This window comes from Gracilinanus agilis, chromosome 3 (assembly GCF_016433145.1).
Source record: "Gracilinanus agilis isolate LMUSP501 chromosome 3, AgileGrace, whole genome shotgun sequence".
Taxonomy (NCBI): domain Eukaryota; kingdom Metazoa; phylum Chordata; class Mammalia; order Didelphimorphia; family Didelphidae; genus Gracilinanus; species Gracilinanus agilis.
In genome coordinates, this window is record NC_058132.1 from 55,180,239 (window position 1) to 55,193,953 (window position 13,715).

The 13,715-nt window shown below is 42.8% G+C and overlaps 1 protein-coding gene across 1 annotated transcript in view; it reads right to left on the reverse strand.

Annotated features, from left to right (window-relative positions):
* Positions 1-13,715, reverse strand: part of UBR4 (ubiquitin protein ligase E3 component n-recognin 4) — a 161,355-nt gene that overhangs the window by 66,314 nt on the left and 81,326 nt on the right. Inside the window, exons 61-71 of the mRNA XM_044668702.1 lie at positions 13,295-13,469; positions 12,589-12,685; positions 11,062-11,169; positions 10,555-10,671; positions 9,342-9,551; positions 7,941-8,090; positions 6,116-6,343; positions 4,854-4,932; positions 4,311-4,571; positions 2,563-2,731; positions 293-437 (exon numbers count right to left, since the gene is read on the reverse strand). Coding sequence (XP_044524637.1) covers positions 293-437; positions 2,563-2,731; positions 4,311-4,571; positions 4,854-4,932; positions 6,116-6,343; positions 7,941-8,090; positions 9,342-9,551; positions 10,555-10,671; positions 11,062-11,169; positions 12,589-12,685; positions 13,295-13,469 — 1,739 coding nt within the window. The remainder of the gene's footprint in view (positions 1-292; positions 438-2,562; positions 2,732-4,310; positions 4,572-4,853; positions 4,933-6,115; positions 6,344-7,940; positions 8,091-9,341; positions 9,552-10,554; positions 10,672-11,061; positions 11,170-12,588; positions 12,686-13,294; positions 13,470-13,715) is intronic.

A 13,715-nucleotide genomic window follows, 5' to 3' on the forward strand; every position in this document is an offset into this window, starting at 1 on the left:
AAAAAAAAATAAGTCAGGAACTGTTCCCTTGGCCTACATCAAGTAACCTTCATTTACCACTCCTGTCATATGCTTATGCTTAAAAGTCTCAGATTGAGTCTGCCTGTCAATGTGGCCTTTACATAAAAAAATGCTAGGAGCATTTAATACTATTATGAAAACAACAAAATGTATTCAATAAGGGTTTCCTCTCTAGGACTTGGATACAATGCCCTTTGCAAAAAAAGCAAAAAAGAATTCCCCACTCCTAGTGAAAGACAAATCTTCTTGAGCTCTAAAGTCATCATCTTACCTTTTTCTCAGTCTGTGGGGTTTTCAATGAGAAATATCCAAGAAGGTCTACAAACTGGGCAGCCTTCCGGCCATAGGCTGGGAGTTCTGGCCAGATGGACCACATCAGGTCCAATAGAAGCTCCTGTTGTGATTTGTTGGAGTTTCTGTGGACAAATGACAACATATGTTAATGCATTAAAGGAAGCTCTTGGTTTTACCTATCCAGGTGATTAAAAAAAAAAAATTAAATTAACTCATACAAAGTGCCTGTTATATACAAGACACAATGCTAGGTAGGGAGTATTACAGACATAAAACTATATACAAATTGTGTATGTTCTACAAGAGGGGATACAAAACACACAAGAATCATGCCCTATACACTTGATACACTGTGTGTCCCTGAGCAAGTTACATAGCTCTCAAAGCCTCAGTTTTCTTAGCTATAAAATCAGGAAAATAACAGCACTAATCTCAGAGTTGTTAAGAGGCTCAAATGAGATGATGCATCTAACATACTTTGTAGACCTTCCATTGCTATCTTTATGTTAGCTCTTAGGGTAACTGTAGTGAAATGTAAAAGGACTTGAGCAAATAAGAAAAAAAATTTCAGATGTGGAGAAACAACAACCTGCGTAGATAAGAACAGAGAGGACGATAGAGGAAATAATCCAGCCTGGCTGCAGAAAAGGCAGTTACTCAGCTCCTGCTGCAAGAAGGATCTCTATATTGAGAAAGAATAAAAATGGGTAACAAGAAACTGAAACCCAAGGGAAGAAAATATAAGGGAAGGGAGCACTTATGTCCTTAACTGGTGCCAACCATCATGTACCAGACCCAAACAAACCACATCTCAGAATTTAAAGAACTTTCAGGTGATCTTTGAAAAACTGTGCAAAGAAACTACACTGCTAAAGAAGGAATGTTCTGAGTCTAAAAAAAAGAGGAAAAGGGAGAACTGAAGCAAATAAGGAATATGTCTTAGCTTCCTGGCAAACTTTGAGTGCACTATGGCAAAGGGACAGTTATTCAATATAGAGATTGATCCCTGAGAATGTGAAGTCATTACAAATAGACCAACTTCATTTCTTTATTACATGGGCTTATTCGACTAGTAAATCAGGGGAAGCCTAGAGACTAAATGTACCTCAATTTCAGCAAAGCATTTTATGAGGTTCCTCATGATAGCCTAGGAGAAAAATGGAGTCACAGACTTTGTGATCGCAATCATGTTATTTGATTAATTACAAGTGATTAATGGAACAATCTTTCAAAGGAGGTCTCCAACAAAGTGCTGCTGGGCTCAATCCTTGTCCCTGTTTTGTTTAACATTTTTATCAAGGATGACATGACATGCTTGACAAATGTTTGCACATCCCAAAATGAGAGAGATTAGCCAATATGTTGTAATCTCAAAGAGCTGGAAAAAGCCCAGTTTAATAATGTGCAGTGGAACAGAAATAAATACAAAAGCCTATCCTTGGGTTCAGAAATCACTAAAGAAGTAATAGATGGGAGAGATGTGGTCAGGTGTGGAAGAACATAATGATTCCATTTGATTCCACAGTGTGAAGATGGGGCAACCAAATCTGACCTTCGGCTGAAAATGAATGAATTCAGAATCCTGAATGAGAGAAGATGTAAATACTCCTATAATCTGCCCTGGTCAGAATGCATTTGAAATACTGTGTTTTACTCTGAAAATATTTTAGGAAAGACATCAAACAAATCTGACATCCAGAAGAGAAGGACCATGATGGGGCACCGAGATGCCATTCATAAACAGCAAAAGGGTTCATTTTAGAGCTAGAAAAGAGATTAGTACACTGGCCCATCCCCTTCATTTTATTGGTAAGAAAACTAAAGCATTATAAAGGGTAAGTGATTTGCCCGAGTTCCCACTGGTAGTAAATAAATAGCAGATTTTAATAGCAGATTTGGCATCTGAAAGCAAGTCTTCTGACTCATTCTACTATACCCAATTAGAATTATTTTGCTTGCCTTTGGAGAAAAGAACTACAACCACAATACACAAGTAAGAAGCAGATATGGATGCCTTCCTAACAACTGGCACTATCTAAACCTGTCCTGAGCTGTCTCAAAACACCTTGCTTTTAGAAGTCTTGAAGCACTAATTAGGTATATTGTAGGGAGAATTCTTGATCAGGTAAACATTGAAATGGATGACTGATGAGTATCTATATAGCTCTGCAATATTATGCTCTTCCTCAAACAATCCAGCTAAACAGGCCCAAGCTAGGAACAGAAGAGACCTGTCCTGGTCCCCACCTGTATATGTGCAGTGCCAGGCAATGGGCCTGCCAGCGCACAGAGGAGGAGTTAGATTCTAGCAGGAAGCAGCGAAGAAACTGGATCAGGGTCTCCTTGTCAGCAAATTTGTTCAATTGGTTCACCAAGGCTGTGCATAGTTGGTCTTCTTGACTACCTGAACACTCACCTACAAAGTGGGGCAAAAATACAAACAGTTAAGAACCCTCTTGTGCTTTGTGATGCTAAACAAATTTTGGTCCTGCCCTGATAAGTCTGACCAAACATTTCCAATTAAAAATTTGCCAGAAAAAAAAAAAACAGCTTAAGTTGTGTGCTAGAGAACATTGCTTAAAATTAAGTGGTAGAAGGGGCAGCTGGGGGGTGGTTCAATGGATTGAGAGCCAGACCCAGAGATGGGAGGTCCTGGGTTAAAATCTGGTCTCAGGCACTTCCTAGCTGTGTGACCCTAGGCAAGTCACTTGACCCCCATTGCCTAGCCCTTACTACTCTTCTGCCTTAGAACCAATACCCCATATTGATTCTAAGACAGAAGGTGAGGTTTTAAAAAAAAATGAAGTGGTATAATAATATACCAAAAAAGGAAACATCAAGTATCTGTTCTGTGATGACACTGAATATATCAAAGGAAACATAGTTCTTCTCCCTTCAAGAGTTTAGGCTTCATCAGGAGGACCTAGGTTCAAATCTGGCCTTAGACACCTCCTAGCTGTGTGACTCTGAATGAATCACTTGATCCCAAATGCCTAGCCCTTGACACTCTTCTGCCTTAAAATTGACATTTAGTATCCATACTAAGACAGAAGGTATGGGTTTTAATTTTCAAAAAAAGAGTTTGGGTTCCATAACATCAGTACAGCTGGATATGAAAAAAGACAATTGAACAAGTACTAAACAGTAACATAGGATTTAGAGCTGAAAGGCACCTTAGCAAAGGTCTGGTTCAACCTCTATTTTACAAATTAGGAAATGGAGGTCTGGATAGAAAGGGACTTGTTCAAGATTATACCAAGAGTAAATAGCAGAGCCAAGATTTGAACTCAAAGATCTCCTGGCACCAAATCTCAAACTCTTTCCCCTACAGCATGCTAAACCTATCCACACTGTGTTGACCAGCAATGGCCAAATGCATAGTGGGAGGTGAGCATGAAATGGAAGTCCCTAGAACATAAGTTGACAGAGTGGAGCCATGTGTCTCAGATCTTAGTTATTAACAGTAGCACTGCCATCCCACTCACCCCACCTCTGCCACGGGACATAAAACCATGTAACCGGGAAGCTGGAAAGGACTGAAGAGATCAGTGAGTACAAACCTCTCGTTTTATAGGCACATGAGTCAAATAAGCTACCCAAAGATACACAGCAATGAAGAGTAAGGCCTGAACTCCAAGTCTCCTGGCCTCTGAGCCAAGGGCTCTTTCCAAAGTATACCATACTGCCTACAGGGCCACATCTCCAATACCCTCATCAACCATTCATTTCAAGCCTTCATGAATCAGTGGAAGGCAGGTCAAAAACATGCATTGAGCCCTGGAAGAATTGGGACATGGAAGAGATATGATTTAATGTGACTTCTGAATGGGAGGCATAATGAGATACTAAGCCCCTCAACCAGATGCTAAAAAGTACCTAAGTATTTGGGGCACTGGCAAACAAGAATTCAAAGTCCAAAGAGTAGGCAGTGGCTAAGATTATGATGACAAGCAAATGAACAAAGCTTCTGACTCACAGATAACAGTGACCCTTACCCTCCTTCTCTTTCTCCTTTTCTTCCTTCTTGCTCTTTTTGGTGGATGACTTGCTTTGGGTTGTTGCTTGTCCAGAACCAGAGGCCACGGGGGCTGAGGAGGAGGAGGAGGAGGAACCAGAGGTAGCGCTTGAGGATCCGGATGAAGAAGCCACAGTGAGGACTTTGCTGCCACAGAGAGCACAGGACAGCAGCTGCAATAGCACTGGGGACACTCCCTCATCCACCAGGAAACTGACTTGGAGGAGGAAGTACAGGACCGCTACAAACAGAGATGAGAGCAGAGCAGGCTCAGGTCCAAGATCAGCAAAATTAAGTCTATATATCATCTACCTGGCCTTGAAATTGCAGAGTGGGAATTCCTCTGACTTCTTTATCAGCCAAGATTGGTCTCAATGCCTAATTTAACCAACATTCATTTCTAAATTTCATATACACTACTAATAGGAATTCATTTTCACTGAAAAAATGATTGATAAATACCAGATAATGTGATATGGACCAAAATTCTCGATGGCTGGCAAGAAGAAGTGGGGCTACTTACAGTCATCTTTAATACAGAATTTCTGCCAGTTGATGGTGCGTTGGGTAGCAATCTCTGCACAGGCTTTGAGGTGCTCCATCTGAAAGAACCAACCCCTAGAGATGAGTGACCAAGCAAGTAGCTCAAAACATGAGCAGGCAAGATCTCTGCTGCCCTAAGGGCAAAGATTCCAATCCCATGCTAGGTCCAACAGGCATCGTGCCCTATACTGGGAATAATGCTTAGTGTGTCTGACAGTTGGAGCTGACCTCCGCAGGATGCATTCTCTCTCATTCTCCAGGCTGCAGAAGATTCCCTAGCAGAATCTGTCCCTTCTCTCAACAAGTAAGCATCCCTCAGACTAGGACACTTCCTTGAGGTAAAAGGAGCAGGGGCAGCTGGGTAGCTTAGTGGAGTGAGAGTCAGGCCTAGAGACAGGAGGTCCTAGGTTCAAACCCGGCCTCAGCCACTTCCCAGCTGTGTGACCCTGGGCAAGTCACTTGACCCCCATTGCCCACCCTTACCACTCTTCCACCTATGAGACAATACACCGAAATTAAGGGTTTAAAAAAAAAATAGATACTAGCTTATGCCTGTCTTGGGGCCAAGAATAGCAGCCAAGAAGCTCAGAAAACCCTCTGGGAATCTTTAGTGCAGAGGCTTTCTATCAGCTGTCCAGGACATACCAAGTTCCATTTTCCTAAGTCCAAATTACCTTTAGTCATTAACTTATATGCATCCCACATAGCCCATCTTAATTGTTCTCAAATAAAGAACTGGGGAGACCCAGTTCCCACAGAGAGGAGGTTGACTCAGGCTTGTGTTACAGATTATTTGATAGAAAAGCTCAAGTTACCAAAGGTCCAAATATAATTATCCTACATATGGCAAAAACTCCTTCCAGACCATGAAGGTATCTGCTTAGACTACAGACTATAGTGTTGGTCTTGCAATCAGGAGATCACAGTTTCAGTCCTGACTGTAAGCCCTTCTGAGTTTGTGGCCATGGGCATGTCTCTTTCCCCTTTGGGTTTCCAAATCTCTAAGATAAGAAAATTACTGCTGCTCCTTGAAGCTTTGAAAATCTTCTAGTGCTATGAAGACATGCACTACACTGCTGTTTAGATGGGTGTTATTCACATAGCAGAACCTGAGGTTTTAGTCCTACCTTACTTAGCCAGCCCTAGTCATGTGACGCTCCCAATGCTTAAACATTTGTCTCCAGTCCATGCCTGATCCCACTGCCCTGCCCCACCCCCACCATCCCCAGCTGCCCTTTGTACCAGGCTGATGAGTGTATCATACTGCAGGGCTGAGCCCGAGCTGGCTGTGACCACACTGGCCCGAAGGAAGATTCCTTGCTCCTCCAGTAGCTTTTTGATTCCACGCACATGGGAATCCAGGGTATGCAAGTCCCGAAGCTGGCGGTACTTCTCCTTTGAGCCACAGATGAACAGCAGAAGTTTGCGGACTTGGCGACGTACAAATGGTGTCTGCTGAATCATCAGGTACTTGAGAAAGCAATAAAAAAACATGAACTGGACTAAGTCCACAGTACTTTAGGCACTAACTATCAGAAATCATTTTCTCTCTCAATCACTAGCTTTTTTTCACACAGGTCTAGTCTGTCAATAGGTCTTCCCATTTCCCCTCACTTCCTCTCCAATCCATTGCAATCACTAACCTCTTTTGCTCAGAAATCTTCACCTGCTGCCTATTACTACTTTGGCAACTCTTCAAACTTCTTTACCTGGCATATGAGGCCATCCTAAACCTTACCTCATCTTTTAGGTCTTTTCTCATGTTATTCTTCTTTATGTACTTCAGTTATGACTTGAACCAAACTGTAAGACATCAGCATGCATTGCCCACATATCTCTATGTTTTTTTGTATACGATTCCCTGGATTGGCCTACCTCCAAATATTTTGCCTATTAAACTCCTACAGACAGGCTGGCATAGTAGCTAGAGAGCTAGTTCAAAAGATCTGAATTCAAGGACTGCCTTCAACACTTCTAGTCACTTCAGTTCTCAGTCTAGGCAGTTCCTCTTCTCAAGAATAGGTATTCTCTTATCTCTATTCCACTGAACTCCTACATATCTTTTAAAGCCAAATTCAAGTACCATCTCTTCCAGGAAGCCTTCTTAAACCATCTCCCCATCCCCTAAGGTAGTCACTTTCTTCCTCCTCTTTCTTAGCACCTGGGTTAATTACCTTCCAATGCACTTATCACCTGATACTGTGTATTATAGCTGTCAGTGCTGGTAACATTCCCTAAAAGGAAATGAACTTCCAGAGAGCAGGACTTGTACCTTCCCCAGGGCTGAGCCCAAAACAGATCGATGTTTGATGGTTAATTTTCACCAGCTCACTCAGAGCACTCGAGTAGATCTTAAGTTAAGATCTACTTAACTTTTAAGATCTCTGCTCTGCTCTTTCCTAAAGTCCACCTCACTGGTATAGAGACACAGCATGCAGAGAATGAAACCAGGTGAATGAAAAGCAATCCCATATACTTACTGCTTCAAAATGACTGTAGGGACTTAGAGGGGAATAAGGGTCAACCTCTACACACTCACAAGGAAGTTGAAAGGGAAATACCATATTCTTTCCTAGCAAAAAACCCAATGTGATTGTGAAGGCATGGCTATTAAATGGGAGCTGGCCACTAGAGGATGTGCCAACTCTCCCCCCATTATTTTGAGGCTATTACAATAAATATGGTGAAAGTTGATGTGGAAGGGTTATAAAAGTAGATGGCTTCTGCTGAACTGTGTCCATAAACATAGCTCTTACCACTTAATAGGTCAGAGACTTGGACTTTATCCTCCATCACTGAATGAAACAATCAGATGTTGCAACCTCGTCCAGAAAGCAATTCTTGAGACCCCATTTCTCATAGTTTAGTCTAGCTTTCTTTTGCTCATTACTTATTTGTGTTTATGTCTGTCCATACCCTACCTCTGCTCATTAACCATTAAACTCCCTGTGAACGAGAACTCAGTAAATTTTCTTTACAATACCTACTATATCAAAGAGGGGCTTGGTGCTTGCTGAATTAATATCTTTTTATTGCATGGGGTCAATCATGCAAAACACTCACTTACCTCAGACAGGAAGTAAAACCATGAATGGTCAAATACAGGAGGTGGAATACGAGAATTAGTGTCAGCGATCTTTTTGATTTGGTATGGCAGCCGTAGCACCATCTCTGTCAGAAGTTGTGTGTAGGCCTCAAACACATCTGCTGCGTGGCCCTGGGCAAATAACATTTGTGTGAGAATGAAGTGAAAGCATGTATAAAGTGTTTACTATGTGCACAGAGCACAGTACTAAGGGCTAGGGACAGAAAGAGAAATGCTCTTGGGGGAGCCTTCCACAGCTGGGAATGAACTAATGGGCAGAAGAAGGTCATGGTGGCTCAGAGAACTTGAATATTCCATATTGCTGCTCAGGACATGAGATGCATCATACATGTGTAGACACCAAAATTCAAAGACACTAAGGAGAAAGTATTGACTGGGAATTTAAACTCAAAAACATCTCCTCAAGCATCCTGCCCCACATGCTGCCCTTCCCATGCCAAGAAAGAGCCCTTCAACTCAGTACAGCTTGAACTGCAATCAAACTAAGTGTCCAAGAACTCTGTCCTCAAATGCAAGACTCCTAAGTACATATGACATGAGATAATGAAAAAACTAGATGATATCCCAGAAAGAGGGAGTAGGGAGAAGAACATGGAAGTTGGGTTACACAGCAGATAGGATGTTAGACCTATAGTCAAAAGTCCTGAGTTCAAACTCCGCCTCAGACAGACATTCAGCTGTATGACCCTGAGCAAATCACTTCACCTTTGTTTGCTTCAGTTTCCTCATCATAAAACGGGGATGCTAATAGCAACTACTTCCCAGGGTTGTTGGGAGGATCCAATGAGATAATATTTGTAAAGTACTTGCAGACTTAAAGTGTTCTAGAAGTGCAACCTAATTGTTTTTGTTCTATTCAAGTGCACCATCAGACCACACTAAATGAAGAACATTCAAGTTACCCAGATTGTCTAGAGCTCTGGGGGTACTGCATTTCATTAGAGGAACAGGAGTCACAGCTGATAAACCTGGCTTTGGATTACAAAGGACTTTTCCTGGAGGAGTTTTAAGCTGTCTTCTAAAGAGCACTGGATTTGGAGTCAGAAGACTCAAGTTTAAACCTCAGCTATGCTTTGACTACCTGGGTGACAATCCCTTCTCTGGACCTCTTTCTTCATCTGTAAAATGAGAAGTGTACTAAATAATTTTCCCGAGGGATTTTCTACTCTAAAATCCTAAGGATGTTCTCTCTCAGACCACCAGTATGTCTACAAATGAGGTCAAACGGTCTTCTTTTTACAGGTGAGGACACAAAACCCTAGAGAGGAAGAAGGCATCTGCTCTCAGCCTAGCCCAGAATAAAGCCCAGACAGGCCAGCTCCCTCCTGCACCCCAGAGGTGAGACACCAGGAGCAGCTTTACCTTCACATACTGACGGAGGAAGAAAGGACTCATGTCAGGTGGGGAGGAAGTGGTGTGGGGTTTTAGCAACTGACTGGTGGCCACAGGCTCCTCATCATTTTGTTGGCTCTTCCAGTAGTCCAACAGAGACTTGAGCACATGCAGGCAGTAGTCCACAGCCCCAGAGCTCAACAGCGCTGCTGCAGTGGCACTGGAGATGAGGGAGGACGACTGAAGGGAAAGCAGAGAAGGGTTATACATATCCTGGAAGGCTACCTGTGAAGCAAGGAGGGGATAACTGTAGATGCCAAGACTGGCATCTGCAGAGGCAGAAGGTGAACTGGGATGAGGGTGATGGCAAAAGAGGCTGGCAGTTTCCAAAGTAGGACAAATGTTTTCCAGAACTTTTGACTAGCCAAGTTAAAAAAACAAAAACAAAAAAATCTTTTCTTGAAGTCTAATCTTTCTTACACACATGTGCCACAGGCTAGGGATCTATGGGCTATTTTTCCATTGAGGTAAGTGGGTTCTTCATCTTCCCAGGGAACTAGGGGGAGGTTCACTTTTCAAGGGGAGTGAACAGGTCCCAGTCTAGGCACTGCTCAACAGCCCCACCTTTCCAAGGGTGGGGGGGAGGGGGGTTCAGCAACCAGACCAGCTTCTGGAGAATGCTAAGATGAGAAGCTCAATGAATGACAACAAGGAAAGAAAAAGCTACTGGAAATAAAACCATTAGGAGATCTTGCAAATCCCAACAAACCCCACAGCACATAAGCTCATTAAAATTGGATGCAGTTCAGCCTCAATTTCTAACCTCTCTGCTTTATGTTAATCTTCTTCCCACCACCATCACCACCAGTGTGCACATGCCCCACCCCCCTATCCCCCACCAACTTTATCTGCTCTATAGCTAAACTTATGACAATAAACAGCAAGAGAATCTGTTTAGCCGTTCTGAGCTTTGCTTCCCATCATAGACTTTTGACCTTTCCAACAAGGTGACTGCCAGGAGAATTCAGAATTCTGGAAGAGCTCCCAAAGAAGAATGAAGCCCTTTCCTGACTTCCTAACAGTGACAAGGGAAGGGCCAAAGTAACCAACATCCAGAGGTAGCATTCCTGAAATATTTTTCTGCTGACACATCCAGACAACAGTTTCAGATCCCTCCTCTCATACAGGGTCCCTTTTTCAGGCAGGCCCACTAATGGGCCTAGAAACCCAAGGCTGATCTTACCTCACAGATGGAAGACTTGGACCCCGACTTTGTCCTGGACATGAAGACACTCAATAACCTCATCACCACCAGATGGACCTCATTCAGGGCACAGCGTTCATTCTTCTTAGAAACATCCTGCAGGAAGGATGCTGCCAGTTGCATGGGGAAGCCCCAAAACCTACCCTTTAAAAGCCCTTAAGGTGAGACCATGTTAAGCAAACCAGAACTAAAGGATCTTCATGTTGGTGACTCAGGGATCGAAGATATCTCAGGTGTTATAAGGAAATCCAGCCTCCAGAGACACCTGATAACTAGAGTTCAAGAGAGCTAACAAGCCATGTGAAATGAGTAATACAATAAAGGATTCAATGAACAAGACCCTAAAGGATGTGCCCTGACATAAGAAACATTAATATGAAGTAGGATCTCAGACAATAATTTGAGCCCCAGACAGATGCCTGAGGAACAGAACAGAGAGACTCAAGTTGCCCTATCGGGTTTTTATAGCTGACTCTCGGGATTTACCTTCTTGTCCATGCCCAATTCTGCAATCAGCTGAGATAGCAAATTGTCCAGGGCACCCTTATCCTTCTCATCTTCTCCATCTAAGTCTGTTGTAAGCATCAGAATGACCTAGAATGCAGCAAAGGGGCAAAGAATAGAATTTGAGCTTTTAGAAAATACAGGCTCTGAATACAGGGTATGTCAAAGGGCAAGGTTAGTCCTAATTTCCTAGTTTCCTCCACTGATAATAACAACATTTCATTTATCCACACAGCATCTCTACAAGATGGACTGGGACAGGGGAGTGGGGATTATTACCCCCATTTAATATAGATGGGTAAAAGTTGAGGGGCTGAGACTTCAGCACTGAGAGAGGAGATCAAGGGAATAATCTCCAAATAAAAACAGAGCACAAGTAGAACTATCAGGTCATAATGGAATAAGAGGCTGTGACATAATGGAAAGAATGCTGGACTTGGAATCAGGAGAAACCTGGGTTTGAGTCCCACCCCTGACACTTACTAGCTGTGTGACCATGGGCAAGTCACTTAACACCTCTGAGCCTCAGTTTCCTCATCTGTAAAATGGGGATAATAATACCCATAGTACCTACTTCACAGTGTTGTCATGAGGATCAAATGAGATAATGTCTATTAAAGTACTTTGTAAACCTTAAAGCACTAAAAATGTTAGCTCTTATCATCATCATCATCATCATTATTATTATGGTATAGAAGGAATCAATCAAATGAAGAAACATTTATCAGGTGCCTACTATGCCAGGGGCCATACTAGGTGCTAGGGATACAAAGACAAAAATAGAACAGTCTCTGCCCTCCAGCAGTTTATAATCCATTTTGGGAGATACATGCATAAGATTGTAAAATATATAAATGTCAAGTAATTTTGGGAAGGAAGATACTAAGACTGGGAGACAGGGCTGGAGGTGAGTGATCAGGAAAGGAACTATAAAAAACAGTGTTGACAAACACAAATAGAAAGATCCCTGAGTGTGACACTCAATATCAAAGGTGATGCTTGTGCTGAGCCCTAAAGAAAGCCTGGGATTCTAAGAGGAGGCAGTGAAGAGAGAGGTGTATCCCAAGTGTGAGATATTGCCAGTGCAAAGAGGAGTGCCAGGGAGAGGAAATAAGAGTCATGTATGAGGAAGAGTAGACTGCAGAGTGAGTGGAAGGGAATAATGACGGAGGAGGAGAGAAGAATTCTAGGGAGTTTATTATGTAGACAGATGATATAGCTACTGTGGTTGAAAAGAAAGGTGATAGGGGATGAACTTGGGGACTGGCCAGGTGTCAGGGGACCTTGAGCTTACTCAGAGCTTTTTTGCTGACTACTCATATGGCCTGAGGCAATGTTTTCAGAGCTGAAGTTTCTTCATATATTAAAGTAAGGGGGTTGGTCCAGTTCTAATATTCCATAACCCTGACACCAAATACCATTTATTGTATTCTCCAGATCCAGGGGTCATGCATGATCATGGTCTACCTACATATAGTATCATCAGCTTCAGGATGACCTGATAGATACCTGCATATATGGGATGGCCCGGACACCACCTACGTTGCGCAGCTGGGGCAAGGTCTGCAGCAGCCTCTCCAACAGCATCAGTCGGACCATGTGCAGTCTTATTTAAAAAAAAAAACAAAACAGATATGGGATACTTGCATCATAACCTAGAAAACAGAAGTCTCTCCTTTTGAATCAGGAGTGAATAAACGACCAATTAATTAATCAACAAAGAAGGATTCCAATCAGGATGGCCAAATGAAGTCCCCAAAAGCCTACAGGGTTTCTCAGGTCAAAAAAAAATCATTACTGCCATCATTAACCACAATAATAGAACAAGGCAAAGCAGGTCACCCAGTTAGCTATTTCAACAACTTAAGATTAAGTATTCAGTGCTTAATATCAATTTATGGATAGTGACAAGGCAGGAAAAACTTTAGTGAATAAAAAGAGACTTTCTGACCATCACATTGGGATTATTAAATAAAATGTGAGACTAAAGACACACCCATGCTCTCCATCTGGGATAGGTTAGGTGCAATCTTAGCAAGAAGCAGGGAAATATGTTAGAATATCTTTTTAAATCTTTTCCAGCTGAAAGACTGTAATCAGTTTTCTATGCCTGCTGTTTAGAGTGCCAAAGTAAAATCAGCCCCTTCCCTTCAGCCCCAATCCTCACCTGCCCAGGGAAAAAACATTTTTCAGAGTGTACCCTCTAGATCCTGACCTGTTACTGGTGTTGACATCTCCTTCAGCTTCCCCTTCTCCCTCTCCCTCTGAGCCATCTCCTTCCTGCTGGCCCGTGGTGGTGCTGATAGCTCCAGTGCTGGAACTGACACTGCCTGGCCCAGCTGGGTGTCCCTCGGCTGTGGTGTCCCCATAGGCACTACTCCGTCCTGACACTGAAGAAAAAGCAGTCAGAGAACTCCATCAGCCTCAAAGATAAGCAGCACTTTCTCCCTTCTCTACCTTCTCCCCCAGAGTGGCAGGCCAGGATTGTGGGTAGAATCTATGGCCTTTGAAGTCTTTTTTTCTCCATGTGAAACTAAATAGCTGCCAGAGAGCTCCACCTGTAAGCCTGGCCTCAGAAGCCCTCTGTTGGGCTAAGCTAAACGGTACAGAAAGTCACGACTCCACTTTAGCAGGAC